Source organism: Rhopilema esculentum, chromosome 12, assembly GCF_057945365.1.
Source record: "Rhopilema esculentum isolate cy_ngs chromosome 12, ASM5794536v1, whole genome shotgun sequence".
Lineage (NCBI taxonomy): Eukaryota > Metazoa > Cnidaria > Scyphozoa > Rhizostomeae > Rhizostomatidae > Rhopilema > Rhopilema esculentum.
The window spans coordinates 9,877,641-9,905,257 of NC_142826.1; the positions used below are offsets into that span (position 1 = coordinate 9,877,641).

Genomic DNA, 27,617 nt, shown 5'->3' on the forward strand with positions numbered 1-27,617 from the left:
TCAGTCCTTTTGTTTGTTTGAAGTAATTATTTTGTTATCGTAATTAGGGTGTGTTGTCATGTGATTTTTATGCTATGCCCTTGTTTGTGAATTCAGTCGTTACGTAAAGCCGTCAAGTAAAGTCGTTTTGAATCCGTGCCGTTTTGCGATGTTGCCGTTACGTGGAATCGTTGTTTAGTAAAATTGAACCTATTATCACCGCCGTTGCTTTTTGGATGTTTAATTACCGAACTGTTGATTTTTCTAGATAAAACTGCTACTACTAATTGAATTGCTGTACTTTATGTAAAGAAGAACTTCCGTAAAACTTCATAGTTTTACAATTAATCAAATATAACAAAAGCATGCATTGAAAATAGTAAAATATTTTTGCAAGAAAATGTCTGCAAGAAATATTCTGAAATGTACTTTAAGCTAATCTGAAGGGCGGGGTCGCAAAAATTTTCTTAGACAACCTCTCGCCGGCCCTTCCAAGGTATCGCCAACATAACTGAGTACCGCATAAAATCATAGGCACAACATACCGTGTAGCATTTTAGGGCATTTTTGAAGAGTTGATTTTTCTGTCATATAATGCCTTCAAATCGAGCCCCTCTCTTTGAATTTCTAGGCACCGCCCTTGAAAGCCATATGGAACGACGATCAGGCTTTACCAATAACCCCAAACATGACGCCATTATAGTTTTTTGCACAACCTGGGTTTTCCAGTTAATGCTGCCTGATAGCAGAATCGCATGTTTTACTAGTTGTTTTTTATCTGCAATATCGAGGAGGCTGTTTTCTTTGGGGAAGAGTTTTGTTTCTAATCCTGGAAAAGACATGCTGTTTTTTTCTATCCCCCAATTTTCGGATAGTGCGTCCTACGTAGCCAGAATCACACTGGCACGTAAATTCATAGATAACGGAACTCTTTTGGGTCATTATCTTGATGCTTAATTATATCTCTTTTTATAGTAATTGAAATCTTGTCCGAATCAAACTGTTTATAAATAAGGATGGAAAAGAATCTTCTGAAAGGAGCGTTTTTCGGCGTTAAAAAGGGCATAGCCTCGGTGAGTCCCTATAAGGGGTGTTTGAAATATGAAATAATTGAGATCTTCGGAATGAAAATATAAATATTTAGGTTTTAAGTTTTGAAATATGAAATAACTTTGCCCCAGTATGAAATATGAAACAACAAAATAGCCGAATATCTTTTTAAATGTTGTGTGAGAATTATCTACTTGAAAACAGCATTGACTTCTTATACATTCCAAAAAGTTACATAACAAGTTACTGTATTACCTTAACTACACGCTACTTTACATACACTACAAAGACGATACCCCGGGGAACATTAATTCTATATGACAATTGATCTGTAGACCTGTCAAGATACCAACCATATTTCACCTGGGTTGTTCTTTTAATCTTTTCAATCTTTCTAGGGGTTTAAAAGGCTTTTCATACTTTACGTATAGGAAAAATACCAATGGCATAAGATAAGAATAATAATGAAAATAAAAATAATAATAATAATAATCAATCAATCTTTTGGTGGTACAAAAGTTGTAAATGGCTTTGAAAAAAGCAAACATTTAGTAAGCTAAAGCTTTTCGTCTGACACTCTTCTGAGTTTAAAACGTCAGAACATATATCGAAAAACTCTACGCTGGGAAATATACATACCCAGTTGTAGATCGAAATAGGCCAATCAGAAAACACGAGCACATGACTGTATAGGTTGACCAATCAGTGCCGCTTGCCTATTGAGAATGTTACCAATGGAGTCCTAAGGTGAAAACGAACTCCTTTTGTCTACACAGTAGCGGTTTTTTCGTGCTTATGTAGATAGATTCCAAAACTGCTAGGTGGAACGACGATCGGGCTTTACCAATAACCCGAAACATGTCGCCATTGTAGTTTTTTGCACAATCTGGGTTTTCTAGTAAATACTGCCCGATATCAGAATCGCAGGTTTTAGTTGTAATTTTAGATTTGCAAGACCGAGGTGGCTGTTCTCTTTGCGGATGGGTTTTGTTTCTAATATTAGACGGAACATGTTGTTTTATTCTATCCTCCAATCTTTGGGCAAAACGAATATCATCGAGTGTATAACCCCGAAAATGTGGGTTTACGGTATACACTAGTGTGGGTTTACGGTATACTGCGTTCCTGCCACACAAAAAAGTTCCGTTGTTTATGAATTTACGTGCCAGTGTGATTCTGGCTACGTAGGACGCACCACCCAAAGATTGGAGGATAGAATAAAACAACATGTTCCGTCTAATATTAGAAACGAAACCCATCCGCAAAGAGAACAGCCACCTCGGTCTTGCAAATCTAAAATTACAACTAAAACTCGCGATTCTGCTATCGGGCAGTATTTACTAGAACACCCAGATTGTGCAAAAAACTACAATGGCGACATGTTTCGGGTTATTGGTAAAGCCCGATCGTCGTTCCACCTAGCAGTTTTGGAATCTATCTACATAAGCACGAAAAAACCGCTACTGTGTAGACAAAATGAGTTCGTTTTCACCTTAGGACTCCATTGGTAACATTCTCAATGATAAGCGGCACTGATTGGTCAACCGATACAGTCATGTGCTCGTGTTTTCCGATTGGCCTATTTCGATCCACAACTGGGTATATATATTTCCTAGCGTAGAGATTTCGATCTATGTTCTGCCGTTTTAAACTCTGAAGAGTGTCAGACCAAAAGCTTTAGTTTACTAAATGTTTGCTTTTTTCAAAGCCATTAATAATAATAATAATGATAATAATGGAAACTTTTCATTTTGAATTCCAGTTAAAACTACAATTACAAATCTCACTATTACAAGGTAATTTGTAACTGGCTAGCCTGTTTTTACAAAATAAGACTATTACAATCGTAGTAAAGAGAAAGAAAAAAAGCGTTAAAAGTGGAGTAGCTCTGGGTTAGTCCATGTTTTGTTCCTACAGCAAAAAATGTAATAGGTGGTACGAATGGATATCGTAGAAAGCTTGGAAATGAGATATCGTTTGTGTTGATCATCGATGGAAAGAGAGTCACACATTTCAAGGAATGGGCCGCATGAGTCGCTAAAGATGTCAAGAGAGCTGATGGAGAATTTACAAATATGACAGATTTGAACCTTAGTCTTAGATCTGAGACAAGGCGAGCATATTTTAAACGTTTCCTTTCTGCATTGCAGTTAAGGCTAATTTCAAATCCTTTAGAGAAGCTAATTAAGGCCAACTATGAAGAATTAGTATGAAATAAATATATGGTACAATGCTGGAAATGTTCAAGGTATAATATTCTAAATAAAACCTAACCCAGCAATAAATATTTTACACAATCCACAGTCGCATTCTACGGGTGTGCTCTTAATTCTTTTTTAAATGTTGCCAAAGATTGGAACTCTTTGTTAGGTAGTGTTTGCCACAGTTTTTGACCTAAATATCTCACAGTTTCTATACCATAAAAAGTTGTCCTGGCTTTTAGAATGCAAAGATCATTTTTAGTTCGCAAATCATAATGTAAATTTCTTGTTTAAAAAATCTCACTCATAGAACTAGGGTTCAGGTTATGTTTGGTTTTGTATATTTCTATCATCAAGTACTGTAGATTGCGTTGGTGAATCGATACTGCATTATCCAATGTCAGCAATGCTTCTTAGTCAGCATGACTGTCTTTATAAACAATTCTGAGTGCTCTTTCGTGGATTTTATTCACTTTAGCATTTAGACATCTTTCATGGAACATCCAAATTAGGGGGCAGTAGCTAAACTGAGCTTTTATAAAGCTGTTCGTCAGGAGACGTACCCTGGGTACCAGAGCCGCAAAAATTGAAATATTTTTTAAATTTTGCGGCGGAGCTCTCATTATTTTTTAATTTTTGCGGCTTTGGTACCCAGGGTATAGGAGACGCAGTTTATGAGAACCCATAAATGGCGAAACTCTAGCAAGGGCATGCAGTTTTTGGCTGGCTCTTTTGCATAAATTTGAGACGTGACTTTTGAAATTAAGATTTTTATCTATTATCACCCCTAGCAGTTTTTCTTCAGAGCTTTCTTCAACAATGGCCTCGCCGATGTTGACCTTAATGTCATCTTGGTTTAGTCTACCGCAAATATTTTGGGCTTCTATTATCTCAACGAAATAGACGAGAACATCAAATAACATCATAAACATGTTTTATCTACATTGCTTGTTCCACAAATACTACCCTGGGTACCAGACTCACTATATATAAAATGAAATATTATTTTATATAGTGAGTCTGGTACCCAGGGTACACAAACACGTACTAGGAATTCTTCCTAAGATTACTAAACCACTGTTTTGTAAGCCATTTAGATGCAGGATTGATTTGCTGGTAAAAATATTCAGAAAGATATTGTTCGTTCTTCAATTTTTTTTATCTGGAGCTAAAATGTTCACTGAAAAGTTATTCTTATCTTGAAAATGTTGTTTGCGACCATATCTTTGATTCCAGTATGGCGTCAATAAGTAATGCTGAAAGTGATTATAAGTTACGCAAAAAGATCAAACTATAAGGCAATATTATGAAAAGCCACGAACACGCAACAGTGAAGAGAATTTGTTCCACTCCAACTGTTTTTTTCAAACTCGATGAAAGTTTAAATCATGAAAATAAAGGTCACTGATCATTTTAAGTCTTGGAAGCATTCTGGTAATTGACCAGAAGTCGATTTACTGGAAGCATGAAAAATGCACAGTCAGCAAAATTGCGACATTCGAATTTTTCAAATCTGATGATACCATCAAAAAAGCTTGTAACGTGGACGTGACTTCCGGTCTTCTGCCAGAAGGTTCCCAAGGCTTAATGATTTAAACCTTAAAAATTTCGGTTAGGCTGGTTGGTAGATGGTTATGCAAAATTCCCAGTTTATAAAATATCTATTCTTTAGAATCACGGAGTCAATCTGCAGCATTTATTACGATTTCTTCTTGAGAACATCGTAAGAGTTTATTTCACTTAGCTTAAGCTTCACATTAACATTATTTTAGCATTATTTTTTTCTATTGAATGCACCTAAGACTGTAAGTGACTAGAAATAACAGTATGACTGTAGTATGAAAAAAATCCATTAAACAACTGAATTTACTAGTTGTTAGGAGAACCAAAGAAGATGTCCTAAAATTAAAAGTTCAAGAATCCTCTAAGTTCATTGTTTCTTCCAGGCACGTGTATAAAACTGGCCCCTTCAGGTTATATCCTCCACGCAAAAGACTTAAGACTTAAACTTTTTTTTGGGAACAACTAAAAAATAACCTGGTCTACTTCTCCACATGGCAAAAGAGTTGTCGCGGCACGTAATATTGCCAATGCACCTATCCATCGTACCAAACTTCTTCTATGGCAAATAGAACTAAACGTATGTATAGGACAAGACGAAACACCTTCTTCTACCAAGAAAGATTCAGTTGTCGCAATATTTTGAAATAAAACCTTTTACGACGTCTGACCTATTTAAATGAAAATTGAAAGCCATGCTTGAGAGAAAAAATGAAATTTGCATTATCGATTGCCGTTTTTGCATTATTAAGTATTTTTTGGAGTGTCATAAAACTGCATTTGAAATTTGTTACATTCTATCTTATATATTGTTCAAAATTACGTTTAATATTGTACGTTTATGACATACCCCCTGAAAAATAGAAATTAGATAGGAGGGACTGTAGTTATCATTGTCGAATGTGACCATGCCCTCTATTATATCATTGTAGACCTTTCCTTGTCTCCGTACCCACAGTAACGTTATCAACAACACTTCTGTAGCGTCCCCTCGTTTTATGTGAATACGCCCAGTTTTGTATTTATTAAGTTAGTCAGTAAATTTATCAAGACCCAACGGTCATGCAGCATTGTCTCTCCTGGCTCCGTGTTTCCTGCATGTTAAATACATGTCTCTAAAGAACTTGCAAAAGAATTGATATAGGAGCAAATCAACACCAACCAGCGTTCCTATAGGATCAATTCGGATAGATGCTTAAAACTGTAAAAATAAAGTAATCCAAGCCGCCTCGACGAGATTTTGACCCCGACTTTTTTTTGCAACAAGGATTTTACGACAATTCTAACATGTAACTTCTACGATCGGTAGAGCTTCTGGAAAATCTTCTGCTGCCCAAGGTCAAGATCATGGAACATCGTTACGACTATATAGTTACAACGATTGTCTAGATAGTTACGACTAAAATAATTCTGAAAAATGACAACATGCTACAAATCTGAAAACCCCAGAACAATTAACTTGGCATTGCCAAATTTGAAATCAAGTTTTCAAAATATAATTATAGTTGTAACAGAATATTGTAGGACAATTACCGTAAATCCTCGAATAAGCCCCCTGGGGGCTAATATATTTTTGGATGGAGGCCTATTCGACGGGAGGCTTACACGAGGGGGGACTTATAACATTATTGTAGACATTAAGAAGACATTATTAAACACCTCGTTTATTTTAGTAGGAATTTCTTTATGAGCATTTTATTAATGACTACCAAAAGTATGAATTTGTTGTGGTACTTCAATAAAACACCATATAGGCAACCTCAGATGCCAACAATCATCAAATAGAGGGGGGGGGGTCCAATTCGAGAATTTACGGTAGCAGTGGGGGCTTATTTGAGGAGGGGCTTATTGACAATTTGTAGCTCTAGGGTGGGGGCTTATTCGAGAGGGGGGACGATTCGAGGATTTACGGTATTGGCTCTTTTTTATTTAGTTTATTTGGTTTTTAGGCAATTGACAGATCCTAAAGGGGCTTAAGCCATCTTTCATTAAAATTTAACAAACAGTGAGTGAGATAGCAACATGCATATTGATTGGCTAATATTGATTGGCAGATAGCTTGAACCACTTTAATAACTGTCGTTTGCCTTAAAAATAAACAAAAAGTCGTCCGTTATAGGAACTACCACGGGTTTGATTGTGAAATTTTAGAAACCACTTTGCACCTACCAGAACAATCATGTAAAATTCAATGAAGGTACCTCTTATAATGCATATCAAAAGACCTAATAGCAACTGCAATTAGAGACATTAGTCACATCAGGGTTTAAAAAAAATATTTTACATGATAGGTTTTTTTTGACGGGAAGAATACCAGTGAAACTGAGAGTATACCTGTTAAACTAGTAATATAAAACCATATACTCAACATCCCTTAGGAAGTACACTCAAAACTTGTATAACGGAGAGCTATTTCCCTATGATCCGAAACAAAAAGATATATCTTAAATGTTTGATACAGAGGACTCGTTCTCGAAAATACATTATAAATCGATAGCAATATTACCTTGCAGCCTCTAAACCTTTTGAACGGCAAATTCATGATTATGTAAGGAAGATTTGTAGGTTTACTTTTAAATGACTCATCAAAGGATTGTTTAGAAGCTATGAGCATATGAATTCAGCAAAGATCCAGCTAAAATGCTTGTCAAAAGTCTAGGTACACTAATGTCAGTTTTCAAGGGCAAATTCAGCCATTCCCCTTCCCCCTTTTGAACAATGTTGGTTTACTGCAAAACGTAGAGGATTAGGATAAACGTTTTTTTCTGCGACTTCTATGATATTTTCCAAGTTATCAACATTGTTTCAGGGAGAAGTGGGTGCGGAAATAGGAGTATCCGGGAAAAGAATTGAAAAATATGAAAACACAACTCAAATTGCTTGGTCTTCAATGTACTTTTGGCAATGATTGTATCTATCGAGGGGCAATTCACTCTTGCAAATAGCGTTCGAGATTTTACCTAAAACAAAAGGATTTCTGGGGATTTTCAGATAAAACAATAGGATTTTCACTAAAGGTGTACGAGATTTTCTTGGAGTGATTTGCCCCTCGGTATCTATTACACCGACATCAAAACGGTTGAAATAAGCGGTTCATACAATGCATTGGCTCAAACTGCACTAGCTATGACACAAGGCTCTGTCTTGGGAACCCTATTCTTTAACATTTACATCAACAACCTTTTATACGTAATGAACAGTGCAAACATCTGCAGATATGCGAATGATGCAGCTTTATGTACAACAGACTTTACTAGGCAATCACTTAATCAATCAGAGTTGATTCAATTTTCTCAATTTTTCCAAAACCTTCAGGTGATATTTATTATCTTTTAGCATCATTAGATTACCAGTATACCATCTTATGTTACGTGTATCATTTCTTTATGACCTTTTGCATTCCCATGATTGCCGAATAAAATTCCCAAGCACCAAGGCCGTGGTATGGAACAACGTCTATTGCTGGCTCCGTGTTGTCTGCGAGGTGAAAATCTGAAACAATAATAGATTAAACGAATCTTTAAGAAAAGTATAGAAAGCCATATCACATTGATCACCAAATTCTTGTGCAAAGAATGGGCAAATGGTTTTAACATATCAAATTGCAGGAAAGAACTAAACTCGTTTTCTTAAAGTGTTTTGTCTCTACAAAAATTGCGTCTTTAAAGCACATTTTGCTTACATCAGCAAAAAGGAGAGTATTTAATTTCATATGAATGATTTTCTGATAGATCGACATAAATTTTAATTACTTATACAGAATTAAGGTCAGTATTCAAACAGAACTACCTGTTTACATGTTTGATATTTACTGCATCTTATCTTGGTAATAGATAAGCGTAGACGGCAGCAATTTTCGAAATATTTGTGTTTCTTGACGATTGGCTCACCGTTCCCGCTGAAAAAATATATTTTCGAAAACGATGTTACATTTTGTTTTTATATGGCATGTTACTTATTTTTATATAAAAAGCATAAGTTTTGCAATGCCATCAAAATCAATCACAGAGTAAAGGGCTTCCGTTGTCTATTTTTCAGCATGACCCCCCCTGTATCATCTTTCCTCCGGACGTAATGATTTTTGTAAATTAAAAACAAGAGAACAATACCGTTGCAACAACTGAATGCCTTACTCAGCAGGTCCTATATTGTGTGTTCTGTTGTTTCTGTTTGATCACAGGAGACATTTTGTGTGCAAATAATTAAAATTCAATAAAGTTCTCAAGTTTGACGTCACAAAAAACTATTTATAGGATTTTCGAATGTTGACTACATAACATAAAAGAACACATGAAATACTTCAATATATGGAAAATCAGTAAAATTTGTCAAAAATTGGGTGAGCTATGGCTAGTAGAAGATCTGGAGTTTGCTGACGGATTACTGTTATTTTGGCTCAGTTCATATAATTTTGAACTGAGACCAAATTACAGAAGGTTTGATGGGGCAAGAGCTTGTGTTCATCTGGTCATATCTCAGCCAATTCGTAATACCTTTAACTGATTTTGCATATTTAGAGGTATTTTCTGATGCTCTTTCAGGATATGGGTACAAATTTCAAAAATTCTAAAAGCATGTTTTTATGACGTCATCACTTGACAACTCTATTTGAAAGTACTGTGCCATAGATGAAATATTATTAAATAAAGAGGAATTCCTAAAAAAAGTTGTGACGTACTACACTTAAATTTTGCAGAGAGTGGCACTTTTACGGTTTTTTAATGAGGACTCTTTCGATGCCATTAAGGCATTTACGTGCCTGTGACGTGACTATTTATCGCAGAAATTTTGATATTTTCTTTCAACGAGGAGATGAAGTGTTATTTTGAGCAATTTACAGTATTATTTGTTCACTAAGCAATATCACAATAAACTTGAAAACATGAAAAACTAGTAACATGTTTTATGGATTGAATTCTTTTGCGAGATGCTACGAAATCGTCTTCGAAATTAGGCCCGTTGCAGTACAAAAGACGTGCAACCAAGACTTTTTAAAATGCTTTATCAATCAGGGAAATTACAGTTTTGGGCACACAAGTAGAAAGTGATTATCTCTGAGTTCAACTTTATAAAATCTTACAAGTTTATGCTGAGAAAAACAATTTTTATTGCAATAATTTTACAGGTACTCCAATCATCACAGCTCACTTTTTGTGTTTTCGCAGTGGTCGGCATGGTTTGGAAATAAGAAAGTATAATGCGTATTTTCTTATTTTTCAATTTCATTACTATTCCTTGGTAAATTTTCTATTATTCTCAGCCCAAACAGTAATCTTAAAACACTTATTTAACTTGCTTATTTAAAGGGCCTCTCCAGCCAAAAAAAGTTTTTTTTATTGACTAAAAAGTTAACATCTGGTGCGTGTTGTTCTCCAGAAACGATGAACAACTAAAGGGTTCAGAATTGGTGTCTGAAATGCTCAAACTAAAAGCCGGTGGAACAGAACTGAGAGTACCATCACTTGCAGTGTTCAATTTGCGAATCGCCGTCAAAATTGTGTCACAGTGTCACCAAACCGAAAACTTTTTGTCGGTTAATTCAATTCAATTACCGAAATGCAAGAGCTTATATCTCACAAGCTGTAAAAAAATATCGAAAAACAAATAACGAATTCGTGATCAGCAGGTTCAACTCCTTTAAATTAGCCAATAAAATGCAAGTGCAAAATTTGGCTGGAGAGGCCCTTTTACATCTATTTGAATTTCGGTTAACTAAAAAAGTTTTGGCAGTGCTGCCATTTTGTGGCGTGCGGTGCAATACTTTTCGAACGTAACGAAAGTGTTAATGCAAGAAAATAAGCACAATTGTTATTGTTGTAATCGTTCTTTCTGCAAAAAGAGCACAGTTAAGCGAATCCGAATAGGGACTATGTTTCGCTGGATAGAGCGTTCCCTGATCCTTGAAGACCAGTCATTTGCTGATACAGTCAAGAAACTCCTTGACGTGTATGGGCAGATGTTAATTGATTATTCTATCCAGATTCCGTGGTTATGAACATTAAACTGATTGGAATTAGCCATTTTAAAAACCTGGCTATGAATTATGTCGGGGTAACTAGAACGTTGAATCTATAACATTTGGCATGTGTTGCCCTCTTTAATACTTTTGAAGAACCAAAAACAAACTTGTTGAAGAACCTCATACGAAAACTTTTTCCTGAAAACAAAACTTGTTTTAATAAAAAGGTTCATTTCCATTTTCCCATTTCCTTTTTTGATACCATTCCCCCAGGCACTTTCTTGATACCATTCCCCAAGGCACTTTTGTCTCTGGCATTAACCTTCTTAATCTTACGGGTGTCGTAAAACAAGAATGCGAAGAAAAGTGTAAATAAAATAAACATTGGATTTTATTCGTTTTATCAAGAATTAAACAAGTTAAGTATTCTCATTTGACTGGTATCTACACCATAAATTACCCTAATACTTTCGCAAACTGCTAAGCTACAAAACGTGAAAAACAAACGAACATGCCCGAGTTTGACAGATGAACAGACGATACCACGCAACCGAAATCCTTTAGAGAAAATAGAAAAGCACATTGATGCATAATATTAAAAGAAAAACAACGTCGACTACAGGTAACAGATAGTCCAGGAGTTAAATGGAAGAAGTGAAATGGTGAGTGATGTAAGGCGGCAAAAGAGTTATTTCAATTGAATCAACTTTGGTGCACCGTCAAAACTCTCGATGATTGTTTCCATTGTCAGCTTAACAGTAAAACAAACCAAGCCTGTACAAGATCAACGTTGACCTAGTTACTGCATAGCCAACAGTTGCAAAACACTCCTGGATTGAAACGAAGAATTGTATGAAGTTGAGCAGAGGATGCAAAACAGATTTGACGGCAAAACGGAACTCGACTGTGATCTTCTAAACCAGGGCTAATAAATGACTTACATCTACGCAAATCTCAATAGATACTAATCGACAGATAAAAAGTTCACTCGTAAGACAAAAGAAAAACTAATTTCAGATAAATAATAAAAATTTAGTTACCCTATGTTACAAGAAGCTTATCAAGGGGAACCGTAGAGTTTTGTGCAAGAAGACGAGTAAAAATTCTAAAATGTTAAATTATACAAAGAAATACAATGCAAATAAAACAACTAGATCTAAAATATCTACTGGTTTCGTGCAAACAGCTACCATTTTAAAAAGGCCTCTCTTTCTCTTTGGAACACTGATCGGAAGTCACATAACAGCTCATCACGTTGTAAAGAAGGTAAGTTCAAAACAGTAAAGGAATAGCATTTGATTGAAAGTTGCATAGCTAAATAACGGAGATTGATGCTCTTCAGGTATATTCGAGAAAGAGGAGCCTTTAGGTATAATCTTGTCCTTAAGCAATAAAAACTTGGCTCGATTCAGTATTAAAATTAAACTTAAGATGCATAGCATGCTTAGCTGACAATCAGCACAACATGTCACGCTTAGAAACAAAATACCGAAGACATTACAAGGTGTTCTTTGGTTACAACTCAAGAAAATTAATAAAAACGATGCGTAATTTGAAAATTATCATCTTCGACACGGCTATCCTATGACGTCATGTACTTCTTAGACAATAAAGAAGACATAAAGTTACCATTCACTTTACGCAGAGTCACTATGCTAAAAGTTTCAAAGTTCAAAGGACAAATGTCTACAGACTAGAGGTCAGTATCAAACCAGGCATGTCCACCTTGTTGTGGTTGCTGCTGCTGCTGTTGTTGCTGCTGCTGCTGCATGTACGCAAAGTTTGGATCATACTGTTGCTGGTGGTACTGAGGGGCAGGCTGGGGTGTCTGTGATGCAGGGGTGTACAATTCATCTTGGTAGGTCTGGGCAGTCAGAATATCGGCCATCTGCGTATCTCCAGGCTACGGAAAAAAGGAGAGCGAAAACGCATTAGAGCAGATAATGAATTTGCCGATTGTCAAGTAAAGGTCCTTGCAGAACCAAAGACACTCGCCATTTGCAAGCTAACAGATATAACTAAAAATTCCTGGGAGTTTAAGGCTACTCTGGACATATTCTACACAGCATAAGAAAAACAGGCGACCCCCGGCTTTAAATATCCTTTCGCTGAGATGAAAGTTTCATAAATGTACAATAGTCTATGCGACCACATGCTGACAATTACGAAATAGAACGGACCGACTTGAAAGGACAATTCTGATGAGCAGGCCACGACATGCGCCTTGACAACTGATTTGGCTCTATATAGCCAGGGCAAAACCGGTTTAAACCGGCAAAACTGGAATATATTTTACAGTGGGGGCAATATGAGTATTCAGGACGCACGTCCACGATATATAAATTAAATATATCTGTCATTAAAAATGCGTAATAAAATGAGGTCTTAGTGCTGTTTAAGCCCAATCTCCAGTGTGAAAAAATCAGCGAAAGGCGAAAAAGTTCGCGCGAAATACGTCTTAGGCATGCGCAGTGATCTTTTGCTGGGATTTCTCGTGAAGAATTTCTCAGCGAAAAATGCTAAAATGAGTTTAACTTTTTTCGCTTTTCGCTTGCGAAATCCTTCAACAGCCAATCATATTCCGTATTCCTTTGTCACGCTTCCAAACTTTACATTCCAATGTCATGAGGTCAACAAAAGCATTCAAAGGAATTTGTTCACGTGAAGTTTTTCGCAACGAAATTTCGCAATACTTTGTCTCACTGGAGATTGGGCTTTAAAGCGCGAAGAAATGTTATCAAAACAGTTTTTGTTGTAGGAGGATAACAAATTCAGATATTTTACACAAATAACTAAATTTATCATCGAGTCAATGGGTTTATGAAATTAACTCTTTAAATATCTGTATTATTATATTATTATTTTTAACAAGTACGAAAAATTAAAAAGGAAGGAAACTTGAAAAAATTTCAATAAATGGCGGTTCATTATGGCAGATAAAACTTCGAATTTAACAAATATTAATGCAGTTACTTACTTCCCACGGCATATCATCACGGAATAGGGAGCTGGTCAGTTCCACAGATAATCTTTTCTTGTAGTCTTGTGATTTATCTTCTGACATCCTGAACAAAACAGCTGCTGCATATGCCGCAATGCCTTCGTTTCTAGAGTGCAGGAGCTCTGTCAGTATCTGCGTGGCACCTTCTCTTTCGATAGCATCAGCACCGTCCTTGTCTTGGGCCAACTCACAGAGAACACCAGCAGCAACCCTGACTACGTTCTCAACGTCTGAATACAGCAACTATTACAGAAACAATACAGTTAGGTTATAAAAACAGAAAAAACAGCCTAAATAGGCATTATATACCCTTAAAAATAAGAAAATGCGTGCCAAATACCATCTTGTTGGCATCAATTTGGAACATTAAATTAAAGTGTTTGTTTGAAGCTACTGACAAAGTGAATGGATATTTTCAAAACAAAACGAATTCAAATCAACACAGATACAAATATTGTACGTACTTCGACAAAGGTAGGGATGCAGTTCAATCCACGTATGATATTTCTGTTATGGGCCTCTCTCGCAAGAATGTGCAATGCTCCAACGGTTCCTTCAACTATTTCCTCCATTCGTACACCGTCTTGCATGCTCTGTGTTCCTGGACCACGACGTTTGATGTCTATAAAAAATAAGTATGTACCAAAAATGAATTCTGAGCTGATAAACAGTTGGCCTTTGCAGCACAGTCAATCACTACTTTCGATACAAATACAGACATTTAAATGCTCAAAGAAGGCGAGCCATTGTGAACGTGTGAACAGGCAGCAAATCAGATTATTTAATTCATGCGCGCATCATGTATAGATGTAAACAAACAAAAAGGCAGCCATTCTCTACCTTGGTAGGCTTTCATCAGCAACTGAACTAGCCTAGGGAGACCTCCTTGTTCTCTAATTGGAGAGTGATTTGCTGGGCACAATGCCAAGTTACGAAGCAATCCAATGACTGCTTTGATTAGAGGCCATCTTGACGGTGGGTTTAACAATTTGATCAAAACTGGCAATCCAAAGTGTAGGCGGACAGCATTCTGTGCCACTTCAGCATCTGGATGACGGCTTGTCAGATGACGTAATGCACAGACAGCAGGCTCAGTAATTTCCTCTCGATCACCAGCTTGCAAACAGGTCCTCACAAGCGCCTCAATTCCACCAACTTGGCAGCAGACTTGCTGTTAAGAGAAAAAGGATATATGTGATAAATTGGCCACTTTAGACACATGTTTGTCATCATTCGCAAGATATTATATTATGCCAGTTTTACAGCAGGTTTTAAACTTGAAGTTCTAAACAAAGATAAAGAAGAGGGCGGCCTGCAGATGAAGTTTATTAAAACGGGCCCACCTAACAAGTAATGGCGTTAGGTTACCTTGTTTCGTGGGTTGTTGCATGTCAAGTTTGACAATATTCCGGCTGCACAGGTAACAACGTTGATGTCATTGCAAGAAAGAAGCTGAACGAGCATTTGAAGCAGTCCATCCAAGCCATCCTGCTTTGTGGCAACGTCAGACAAGTTCCTTAGGGTCCAAAGACAGTTTTGAACAAGTCTGTTGCTTTGATGTGAAAGATGGTTGGCAAGAGCCTGCATGCCTCCAGCCTGAAAAATAATACAACTAAGTATGTGCTGTAATGTTTTATCTTTGCGAATTTGAGGGGTCAAAGATTAACTATCTGTACATGAGACTATCCATATATTTCTCTGCGAGAAAAACATTTCCCCAGATTAGGAAAGTTACTAGCACTTTACAGGGACCAAATATTCTACCCATATTTCAAACAATAATGATTGCTTTCCCCTCTTAGAGCAAAGCAAAATGGCATGCATTGACAACGACATTACCTCGACAATAGCCGGTTTGTTGCTGGAACATACAGACAGCACTTTGAGCACCCTGGAAGTTGTGTACAATAGTTTCTCATACGTGTAGCTCTTCATAATGCGTACCAGCTCAGCAGGCCCACCAGATGCAAGGATGATCAGCTTGCTTTCTTGGTTACCATAAGCAAGAATTTGCAAACAGTCTAAATGGAAACATGGAAGATTTACAATTTCTTTTCAGTCTTAAAAAAGAAAGGCTTGTTGAGTAAATACAAATACATATAAATATAGAAATAAGTTGTGTTTTGATGTAATGCGACATACAGAGCAGAAAGAGAAGTGGTTAGATATTGGAAATTAGGCAGTAATTAGACATAAAATATTTAGTATTTAGTCACCTGTCACAATTGCAAGGAATTTCACATTTGTTCTTTGCAAAAGAGCAACCATCTTCTGAAGGCCACCTGCCAATCTGACAGCCATCTTAGCACCCTCTTGGTGTAGCAGAAGGTTATGTAGTGTTGTGATTGCGTAGAAGAGAACAGCTTCAATTGGGGAGCTCAATAAACGAACCAAAGCTGGAATGCCACCAGATTTAAAAATCGCCAGTAAGCCTTGCCTGAAAGAGAATTCAACATCATAAAGTTTTGGAATAAGCACTAAATATACAATGTATAAGGCGACAAATAACTATGACCTTTTTGATGGAGAATCGCAACATGGCCTTGAAACCAACTTAAAACAGCTTTCATCAGGCCATAATGTTCTGCGCATGGTTGATCAAGCCCCTCATTTTAGTTGGTCGTTTGAAGCTCCTAGATGTTTTGTTTCGAAGCAAAGCCAGGTAATCAAAAGTTTTAGTGTATTCTTCAAACCACAATGGGGCAACCAAAGTGGAAATTAGGCAGCTTTGCAATGGTGCATACTATGTGAATGCTAACTTGAGATTTCTGGGAGCATGAGGAATTTCTTTGCTTTTATGATAAAGAAATAGAAAGAAACACAGGCTATCTCTATTTTAAAAATACAAGAATCGACTGTGACAAAATGGCAGGTGCTCAAATAGTTGGCCAGTAGAGTTTTTGGGATGCATGGGTGGAGGCATTCGCACTTTATTGTGAACCTCTTATCTTAGGACCTAGGATATGTAATTTTTATTAACACTACATATATATCAAAATAAAACATAAATATTTGCTGATGAGTCCATCACAATCATGGTGATCTACCTTTATTCATTTTACAAAATTTCCTAACCATACATTTAATGAACGTACCTGTGGTGAGATAGGTTATGTAGAGCTCCAACTGCACACTTGACAGTTTCTGTATCGTTGGAGCTAGTTGAGCATCTAACCAAAGCAGCCACAATGTTTGGGTTGTTCATTATAGCATGCCTGCTTGCCTCCTTCTTTGACAACTGGTGAGCCATAACCGCTGCTTGCTTCACAGTAGCCTAAAAAATTCCTCTATGATAAGACAAGGTTCTCAACATTGATATCATGATAGTAAATTCTAGGCTCTATGTTGAATACTTAAACTAGTTGAATTTTCTTTGAGGTCAATAAAGCTAAAAATTTAAAACTATCTACATAACCTGTTGTTTCTTTATATAAAAGTATATAATTTAATTATCCAAGAATTACCATATATATTTACATACACATATCAAAATGATTGTTTAAAAAAAGCAGCAGTGGCAGTATAAAAATTTGCTATTCTTCTTGAATATATACATTTCGTTCTCTTGGTAGAGGATGAGACTTTTTCATTTTCTTTCTTAAACACTTACACATACATAAAATTTGCAAATACATACAGGATTAGGATCACCAAGAAGTCTAACAAGTTCAGGAATGGCTTTTGTTGCAACGTCAGCATCATCCTGTAAAAAAATTCAAATTAATAAAAGCACAAGCTTTTCAAATAGGGTAGGGCCAGACACTGCATATGCATTTTCTAGGTGTGGCAAGGAATTGTAAGCAAATAATTGTTAGCTGCAGAACACTACATACCTGGTAGTTGATTAAATCAACCACAGCATTTTTCAACAGCTGTGATGGTTCGGCAAGTCGCTGAACTGCAGTTGGGTTGCCAGGATCTAGCTGTGTTGAAGGTATTTCCATTGCTTCATCCACTGTCTCAGGAAACATGGCAGCTCTCACACGGTAGCTAATTGAAAAATAAAAAAGTTAAAATCATTTAAAAAAATTGATCAGCTTACTGGATGAAGTGATATGAAAAATTGAATAATTGGTTACAAAAAATGCAATGTATTCTTAGCTATGAGTTTGGCATAAAGGAAAAACCGGAAACAGAGAAGTGATGCTAAAATCAAAATACAAGGAAAAACAAAACCAAGACAGGATAAGAGTAACTGCTGGACTTGTGAGAGTAATAAGCACAATTATACCTTTCAAATAAATGTGCAGATCATATATATATAAACAGAATATCTGAAGATGCAATAAAATCATCTGCTCTGTCACTAAAAACAGTCGGGAACCAACAAATATATAATGTATTGCAACAAACCTTCTGGTTGAATTGAACTGGTCATTCATAGCATCCATATGCTCACTTCCAAAGCCAGTTTCCCACTCAAATGTATACTGTGTCCCCATGTCTTCATCATCGGGAATACCTCCTTTGACTGAAGGTGCAGCAGTAGTGTATCCAGATTGAATACCAGAATCCACATAGCCACCTTGTGCCCACATGGCTGTCTGTTGTTCCTTGCTCATTTGTCCTGTGAATTGTAAGAAGATTAGCACTTTAGTCTACAAATAAGTAAAGTTGCCTTAAACTACAAACAACATCAAATAAGATATAAAAAAAAAACTCAAATATAAAAAGCAGTAATTTGACAAAAATGACAGTTTGGGTGAAAGATTTGACTGTAAAGGTCTTTTTGTTTTTTTGTTTGCTGGAGATCTTGTCATCAAGAGGACCTATTACAAAATTTTATATATAAATATACATTCTTTTAGGTGAATTAATGGCCTCTGTTGTCATTTACTGTTTGTAGAACAGTTTTTCAAAAAGCATTTATAAAGTATTCAGCCTGGCTATACTCTTTCCTGGACAAAAATTAATGCAGATGCAAAGAAGAAATAGATATGCATCTCCTACAATTTTGATGCATTGTAGTATTTTATCTTATTACCCCTGACTTATGTTACAACTGGATAGTTCATTTGAATGAAAAGACAGACAAATGTTGTGATAGTATGTCTATAGCTAATAATATTTTATCCTATTCTCCTTGCTAATTCCAACTATCAATCAGCTTTGTTTGTCAATTATATATAATCAGTGTGTGGCAATATTCATTGGCTATTTCCAGTTTAACATCCATATAAACTTTAAAACTTGGCCATCTCTTTCAACTGCAACAAAACCACCTGCAACAAGTTGTTCCTTGCTTTCACTTAATTTGAGTCAACAGAGATACAGAAAGTCATACTACTCACTAACTTCCATCCCAGATATAATAGTAAAATCTATATTGTTGCCAAATGTTGTTTGAATTGTTTGGTACCAAAACTGCACTGTTAGTAGCTATAAACGATTTCCGAGATTGATCTGGTGTACCAAGAGCTGAGTATAAAATTTTTCAAAAAGCTGTTCCACAGACAGTCAATAACAACATAAGCAATAAGTTTGATCAAATCTTGCAAAACCTAACAATCAGAACTCCCCAAAAAACAAAAAAGAAGGTTGCACAGTCAAATCCTTCACCCCAAAACTATTGCCATAATCCATACAAGGCATACAACTTGTTAAAGCAAAAAACAGTTTTTGAAATATATATATACTACCTAAACAATAACAACAGCTTATGGAGCAAAAATAAACATCTAATTGTTAAACTAACCTTCCCAGCATCAAGAAAAATTCACTTACCTGGCACATTGTATCCCTGCTGGCCTTGCTTTGCCATCATATGCTTCTGATTTTGCATTTCTTGCTCAACAGCTCTAAGCTGAACTTGAAGTTGCATTCTGTCAAAACATATTATCATCATCCACCAGTAAACAAAAAGTTTAAGCTAGATTGAACAATTTCTAAAAACTTGTGTTTGGGACATGCTGCTTGCATAAAAATGCTGAAGTTTGTGACTTTTAACTCACCAATAATAGGTTTTTATTATAAGCTAAAAAACAAAAACAGATTGCAGAAAAATAGCTTACTTGGGCAAACACAGTAAAATACACCATGCTTTAAATGTTGGGGCAAAAGAAATAAACAGAAATTTCAGTTTGAAGCAGATGGCAATTTTCTCCTCTTACACAAATAAGAGATCTTTATTCAACAAATGAAATATAATATGCAAAACAATCATTCATTTAAGACTGTGTGTGGGGGGGGGGGGGGGTGGTACCAAGGCATATTTCGAACAAAGTTACTATAGAGTCTGTGTCAAACTTATACTCCTTATTCTCTCAATTTAAGATTTTCTGCTACAGCTACTGATTAAAGAAATACTTAAAAAAGCAAAGACATACTTTTCAGGAGGATTTCTCTGAATCATATCTATCAGTTTTTGCCTTCTATCTTCGAGCAACCTGAAATCCTTAAATGGGGGAAGAAAGATTCTATTAAAAACATGAAAGATTATATTCAGATCAATAAAATAGCTTAAACGTATTAATAATAACTTCTAGTATATTGTTACACAGAGGTAAAAAATAATGGTATAGTCACATTTTACAGAAACATTGAAAGTGAGACAAGATAATACAGGAAATTTATCAATGCTTGACTTCGAGAGACATATATATCTTATATATATCTGCTATCTAAAATATCTGACCATGTGGAGACAACACAGAGAAGAGAATTTTGCTGTACTTTGCAAAATGAGAATCAAGTTTATCAAAACAACTATGTTTAGAGACAACACAGATACCAGAAATGTTGTAAAAAACATACCCTTTCATGGGTTTGCTCGTAAGGCTGGTACTGATACTTCATGCGTTCTGCAGAAAAAATGGATAAATGATCAAATTTAGTATGAGCAAATATTAATATATGCGTATATAATTCAAAAATATAAATCATTAGTATCAAAGAATTCTTAAGAACTCTCACAATTAATATTGTGCCCATGATAGATATAATGTGCAAAGGCCCTTTGCTGACAAAAAAGTTGATGACTAGTAAGACAAACTGTTTTATTTTATGAAGTGTAGAGGTGAAAAAAGGATAAATCTAACTAAACAGAGAAAAGTTAAAAATTAGAGTGGAAAGAGTATTTTCAAGTATTTGAGAACATATCAAAATTTGTCTGATTTTACAAGCCAATATAAGTTTAATTGCGTTATTTGCAGATATCAGTTCAAGATAAGTTCAACAAGTATATACAAATTCAAGAATAGCAAAAGTTATGCTACTCACGTGCAGCATCATCCATCATAGCCATTTTGGATGACTTGACTTATTAATACACATAAATTTGTTGATAGCTGGAACAGCTAAGTGAAAATAATAAAATCAATTCATATCCCAGTTATGTACAAATGGCAAAGAAAGCTCTCAGTTTTGTAAATATCATCTGATCTGCACAATATGTTGTAAAGAACTTCAAAGTTCTTCTGAATAATGTATAAGTAATGGTCACTCAAAAATATTCCTACTGAGATCACAATTGAGTTTCTGTCATTAAGTCATTTTATGTGAATAATTGAAAAGCATTCATTCATAAAGGGAAATCTATCACAATTGCAGGTATTAATATGGTGAATTTGTTAAATTGAGCTCAAAATTGGTATTATTCCATCTTAACATGATCCTATTGTTTACCAGGAAATTCAAAAGTTTGATGCAAGCTTGGGCACACATGAGTTAGGACACCATCTTTGTTTCTCAAAATCAAAAGATTACATTACATAACTAAGATGCTCAAACATAAGGTTTAGGTAACAAATAAAAATTCATATAAATCAAATAATTTGACAATCTTCAGATGGGTAAAATCTGCTTTACCACACCTTTCTTCTTGTATAAAGTGGAAACACTGATGACAACATAAAGGTATGCATAATTGAAAAATGAGGCTGATAAGCCAAGACAATTAAACCATACAGCAGTCAATCTTAACCTCCGGCCTACAGACCAACTCTGGCCATCAACAAGATTTCATCAGGTCCGCCACATGCTTTTACCTCAAAAATTTTTTAGCTAACATTTTCATAATTTGGAATTTGATTTATCTCTTTTTTTCTTTTGTTCGCTCTGATATCTTCTTTTTCTCTACAGAAAATTTTAATATGCATTTTGTAGACACTTATGGTCTGAAAAGGAGTACCAAAATAGGAAATGCTTCATTTAATAATCTAATCATTTTTATTTACTGTTTTTTATTCATTTCTCTTCTCCATCTTTTACACTGTGATGCTAAGATATTCTAAAACCTTGCAAGGTCCTTCCTTTTCATGTCAACCTTTAAACAGATACAACTAGCGAACCTAGTTGTAAAAAATCTTACGAATATTGACTTGGAATTTCTCCCCCTGAATTCTATTTGAAGTGAGTTTCTGGCCATTCCTAGATTAATAAAAGCTAAACATTTTCCAAGCTGCAAACATCACATTTTGGCCTTTCTTTAAAAAACACTGTACAGTGCAGTCCCTGGACTGACTGCGCTTCAAGTTGACCTGACAAGAGACTTACAAAGATAAATTTTCTAGCCTTAAAGTAGCATAGAACCATCTTTTGATTCAACCTGGTACAAGAAGCACAAAGTTTTTTAGGTTTATGTACTATGCTAGAGATAAGATAGGCAGGCAAAAAATAAGCCTGGTCAGTATGAGATCTGAATTTCATTTTGAGCAGCTCTTTAACACAAGGAATTTAAATGTTGAGAACCCAGTGGCCCCCCGAAGAAAATCTACATCTTTTTCTGGCACGGCACTCAAAATACTTAAGAACTTAGTAAAAAGTACCTCAAGTTATTTGGCATTTTATAACAGATTGCTTAGAACCTTTGTAACTAACATGTTATTAATGTTATATTTGTTTGCCTTGTAGTTTTTCTTCAAATTTTATATTGCAAACTCAAAAGAGTATTATTTACCAACTTCTTTCATTTCTTGAAATGTTTTGCTTTTCAGTCTGAAATCAAGCGACTGCAGATGTTTCATTCAGACAGACATTAGTTTATTACCATAAGCTTTGGCTCTCTTAGCACAGCTTAATCCTCAAATAGCAGACACTTTTGTATTGAGACCATCAATCAGTTATGCCAGCCTACTGGTTTCTCATATTTGATAAAACCTTGCAAGACTTTGGAAATTATTTTAAATTCTTTACCTTTAAATCCCTTCTGATTTACTTGACCCTGTAAATTTTGAAGATTTTAAATGACATTAGCTGAAAAATTTGCTTACAAATTGTTAAAATTCATCAACCCCAAAGGTCATGATTTCATAATTTAGTTTCCTGATGCCTTACATTTTCAATTATTTTGTAAACTGCGAGAACAAACAGCTAAAATTTTTGATGTACTTCTGAGATGTACCAAAGCCTTTCCAATTTATTGATTAAACAATCATCCCCTATTTTTAAAAAACCAACCTTTAAGAAACTAAACAATGTGTATTTTGCAACTTATGAGCAACTCACTTGCAACTTAAATTTTTTTATTTTATTTAGCAAGTTATAAAATTGAAGAAATTTCCATACTGATAGCTTACTGTTGTCTTTTCTAAAGACTTTCACTTGATTGATTTAACTGAATGAGATTCACTTGTTGGCATGAAGTGAACCCTAGTTCGGTTAGGGAACAACAAAGCATGGACTTCATCCATACAGAGCTACAAGATCCAGGTTTGTAACAGATCCATTTGCTGTTGTCTGTCTCACAGCTTATTGCTGCAGCCGTAAACAATTAAGTAACCAGTGCAAGTAGAGTAGTTCATTAGACTATAAAAGCATAATCTATTGAGGTAACTACCTGACTTAAATAAAATACCAAATGTGAATATTTCTGCTTTTTCACTTGATTGATAGGCTGGTGTGTCAAATAACAATAAGCTTGGCCTATTTGCAAATCTGATAGAATTCTTGTTAGTAACTAAAAACACCCATTTGGTTTGCTTTAACTAATTATTTCAAAAAGAGAAATAAGAGTTTTGATATTAAAGTATCACAAATCCTTTTGTCTTTTTCGTTTTTTTCTTGTTTTAAGGACAACATTTTTGCCTTAAATTAGCCTTAAAACTTGACTTAACACTGAATATCACAAAAAACAATGCCTTCTTCCAAAATCATTTTTATCAAGAATTCATGTAAAGAAGTAAACAACAAAAATTTTGGCTTCAAAAGCTAAAATAAGTTATAAGTGATTAGAATATTTACCAAGGGAAACTATTCACCTTCATTGAGAAAGATTGAAACCAATTTGTTAAATTTATTGGTTAAGAAACAAAAGAGCATCAGTAAGATAAGAAGTGTGGCATATTGCATAAGGTTACAGAGTTGCTCTGGGCTCTTCATCTATTAAGGTGAGGATTGAATAGTATCCAAGAACTGAAATGAGGGAAAGAAGATCTTAATTGAAAGTGGCAGTTGAAGGCCTTGGGGCAGACCATGATTACAATGGCGAGAAATATGCAAAAGCAAGACCTTTCACAGAGAAGATTTTCTAGACAGAAATAAGTGGAAGAGAGAGACCAGAGTAACCTTCCCTGCCCATACTGGGGAAAATAACCAGCTGTAAAGAATATTTCTGGCTCAAAAATTAACTCAAAAAAACACTTCATACTATTGACATAAATGGGGCCCAGTTTCCTTTTTCCAAAATTCTCTTAATATCCAAAATATCATTTATCAAGATCGTAAACAAAACAGGACAGCCCTTAACACAACAATAGTACCTAATGCAAATAATATTAATTTAAATATATATATACCAGTTATCAGTTCTCTTGTCTACAAAAATTCTCTTTAAAACAAATGAAACTTTCCTTATGCATGAACATGCTTCTATTTTAGCAATTTTTATGTCATATGAACTTACAGTGGCATACATTAAGTAAATGTAGTTGATGAGTTGTGGCTAGGCCAATTGATGGGATGTTTGGATACTTTTCAAGCCTTGAAATTCACCTCTACCACAAATATAATTGTTGTTAAATTCAACTGCATGAATCCGAGGAACAAATCTTTAAATTTGTCGATCTCTGATAAAAATGCATCATCACAAGAACCGCCCTTTCCACAGGAAATGACAATAATGGTTCTCGTGACACATCCTATAGTCGAAGAAGAAACTACAATGTTGTTTATCCCAAAATACTCTCCCGCGGAACTTTCCACTACCAATGTAATTCTACTCAACATAGGAAAATAATGCCACTGAAATGAGACGAAATTGGTGAAGACTGTTTTCATTTAAACTCAAGGCAAAATATCAAGACCAGCTTTACTAGTGCAAGTGCCTAATCCCTTTACCGGGTTGAAATCCAGTCTGGCGAAGATTACGTCAAAGTTGCTTCTTGTGCAGGCCACGAGCCGCTGTTACCCCGACAAGCTGGCTCCATTTTCCCGACAAGATGACACAGCAGCTTTAAATATGTAAAACCACCGCCACTAACAAAAATTGGAATGATTCCAAACATAGGAAACCATGATTTTTTCCTTCCAAAAACATTTGGCGGTTGGACTAGCCGGTGAACATTTGAAATGCTCTATTCAAAATCGAGACTTCCATCCATGCTTAAACTAGGCTACAAATAATGCTGAAATGTTAAATAAGGCCAACCCAAGAATTTTCATGTTCACTAAAGGCTTTGGTAAATAAATACAGTGTCCTTCAAAGTACAAATAGGCCTTCGTGAGAGCAGAAAGTCGATTGATTCTACCACATTTAATTTCATTACAGCTCCAGAATATTTCCAACTTACCTATCAGAAAAACAGCTTTATTCCTCGGGTTTGGCGCACGCGAAATTCTAGCGAGTTTCAGTCATATCTACAGCATGACCGCAACCCATGAAATTGTGCTATCCTCAAAACTCGGATCAAATATGGCGACGATCCTTGCCTTTGAGGATGATGAAAAGCTTTGTTTTGGGCATCTCAGGCGCGTCTCACCCCCCGCGATGAACTGTCAATCATCCACATTCAACAGTTGTTAGTCATAGATCCGAAATGATGAAAAAAGCATCGTTCACATCAACCAATGAGCAAGAGGGGTGGAAACTTCAGCAAGATAATGCCCGCAAGAAGGTTTCTTAATATTCTGAAGTTTTTATCAAATAAATCAAATGAAAATGGCTGTTTAAATCATATTAAAACTGCATATTTGTGACGTAACATAAGGGGTCGGGTTTTCAGGTTAACTAAACAGAACAGTGCAGGATGATTGTTTAGCCTGTGATTCATCAAGCAATGCATCGATAACGAGGCCCTTTGGGAAATGCATATTGGTTTTTCAGGAAATCGTGTAAGCCAATAATAGAGGAATATGCATTGACAATCGTGTTGATGCATCATGCCAATGACGTAAACATCTTGTTGATTTCACCAACAATGATTGCACTGGACTTCCATTCATTTACAACCATAGAATGCAGTGATAAAAACACATACAGTCAGAGGGGTCAGTGAGAATAAAAGAATTCGAGCCACACCTAAACCCAGGCCCACCGAGAGACGGGGACAAGGGTGCGATTGCCCCTGGCCCCATAAGCAAAGAAAGGCCTGCTGGTAGTTAACTAGGCCTTTTTAATACAAACCCTTAAACATAGTATAATAATTTTAAGAAAAACGAATCATGTCTGAATTCGGAAAATTTAACAATGCTTTAAAATTTTGAATTGAAATAAAAAAGAAAATTCTTTGTATTTTAAATTCATGTTAAATTTTTTTTTGGTTTATTGCTTTGGGTAAGAGGGGGCATACGTAGTACTGGACGTACCCCTTGATCCGGTGTGGCACTCGGCAGCCGTGCCTAAACCAAACATTGTTGAACTGCTTTTTAATAAAAAATTTGCAATTGTATATATTCCAGTTCGAGGATTTACGATATTCGAATAGCTATTTTAGAAACTCCAGGCAGGCTATATAAATTTTTATAGAAACTTTTCCCTGTCATTTACATATGACTAGGCGCAATGATTTTTGGTGATTATCTTTTTAAAAACACATATTTTACAAGATTTTGCTGATTTTTTGTTGATATCTGTGCTGAAAGTTTTTTTAAAGACTTTTTAAATAACATATGCTAAAGAGCTCCTTTTTAGAAACACGAAAACATAAGATGTTGTGCTTTAAGCACATGGAGCTCTTCTGCCTGTTCTTTCAATCTATTTATTAAAATGAATTTTGAACAGTTTTGCAAGGTTGAGGGTGATTAATGCTATCATTATTTAATTTTCTCAACTTTGGGTTTAGTTTATTGCGACCGTTTCTTGCAAAATGAAATTAGTGTATAAGATGAATTTGGTTACTAGATGAAAATAAATATTTTGGAGAGACAATATGGGAATAATGTAATCTTTTTCGTTCTCTTTAAAAAAAATTGTATATTTTCAGAAAAGGATGCAATGGGGATCAAAGCCAAATAATTTTAGCGTGGAATTGGAAGGTAGAAGATTTCGCCACCACTCCTCTCCTTTCTTTTGTTTTGCACTCGATATTATATTGCTCTGGTACCCATGGTAAGAAAAGAACCAGTGAATTTTCTAAAAGCAGTTTCAAACTCGATGACATGCCTGCCTACAATGTATTTATCAAAAACAAGCGTCTTTGGAATTTATCAAGAGAATAATATTTCGTTTTATTTTCAAATATCCGGAGTTTTAATTAAGTATTTTACTTCTTACTGCAAAGATCAGCGGGTGTATTCACTCCTTCTCTTAATAAGGTTCCTCAATAATACCCCTTGATAATAATGTCTTAATTCGAAGTTCAGTTCCAGGAACGCATATTCTAGCATACAGAAATCTTGCTTGAGAAAGTAAATCTCAAAATGTGACCTTTAAGACAGAAGAAAGGAAATGTTTTGCTATTTGGCTGTGTATCCAAATCATGTGTCGTAACAT

General features: G+C 35.4%; 1 protein-coding gene across 1 annotated transcript; it reads right to left on the bottom strand.

Annotated features, from left to right (window-relative positions):
* Positions 1 to 11,133: 11,133 nt before the first annotated feature.
* Positions 11,134 to 25,637, bottom strand: LOC135681341 (catenin beta-1). Its single transcript, XM_065195765.2, has 16 exons — positions 25,477 to 25,637; positions 20,969 to 21,045; positions 20,504 to 20,550; positions 20,077 to 20,144; positions 19,475 to 19,572; positions 18,104 to 18,317; positions 17,584 to 17,740; positions 17,388 to 17,453; positions 16,846 to 17,024; positions 15,967 to 16,187; positions 15,590 to 15,771; positions 15,119 to 15,346; positions 14,591 to 14,921; positions 14,215 to 14,372; positions 13,727 to 13,993; positions 11,134 to 12,652 (listed from the first exon to the last, which is right to left on the bottom strand). Exons 2-16 carry the CDS (start codon positions 20,991 to 20,993, stop codon positions 12,443 to 12,445), a joined length of 2,451 nt encoding a protein of 816 aa, XP_065051837.2. The 5' UTR covers positions 20,994 to 21,045; positions 25,477 to 25,637; the 3' UTR covers positions 11,134 to 12,442.
* Between the last annotated feature and the right edge of the window lie 1,980 nt (positions 25,638 to 27,617).

What these genes read in the sequence shown, in the direction of transcription:
- LOC135681341 (XM_065195765.2), bottom strand. Translation starts at nt 20,993, where the DNA reads ATGGCTATGATGGATGATGCTGCAC. An exon ending in CAGTTCAATTCAACCAGAAG is followed by an intron (nt 17,741 to 18,103) that starts GTTTGTTGCAAT and finishes TTTTTCAATTAG; the next exon opens with CTACCGTGTGAGAGCTGCCA. An exon ending in ACAAACCGGCTATTGTCGAG is followed by an intron (nt 15,347 to 15,589) that starts GTAATGTCGTTG and finishes ATTATTTTTCAG; the next exon opens with GCTGGAGGCATGCAGGCTCT.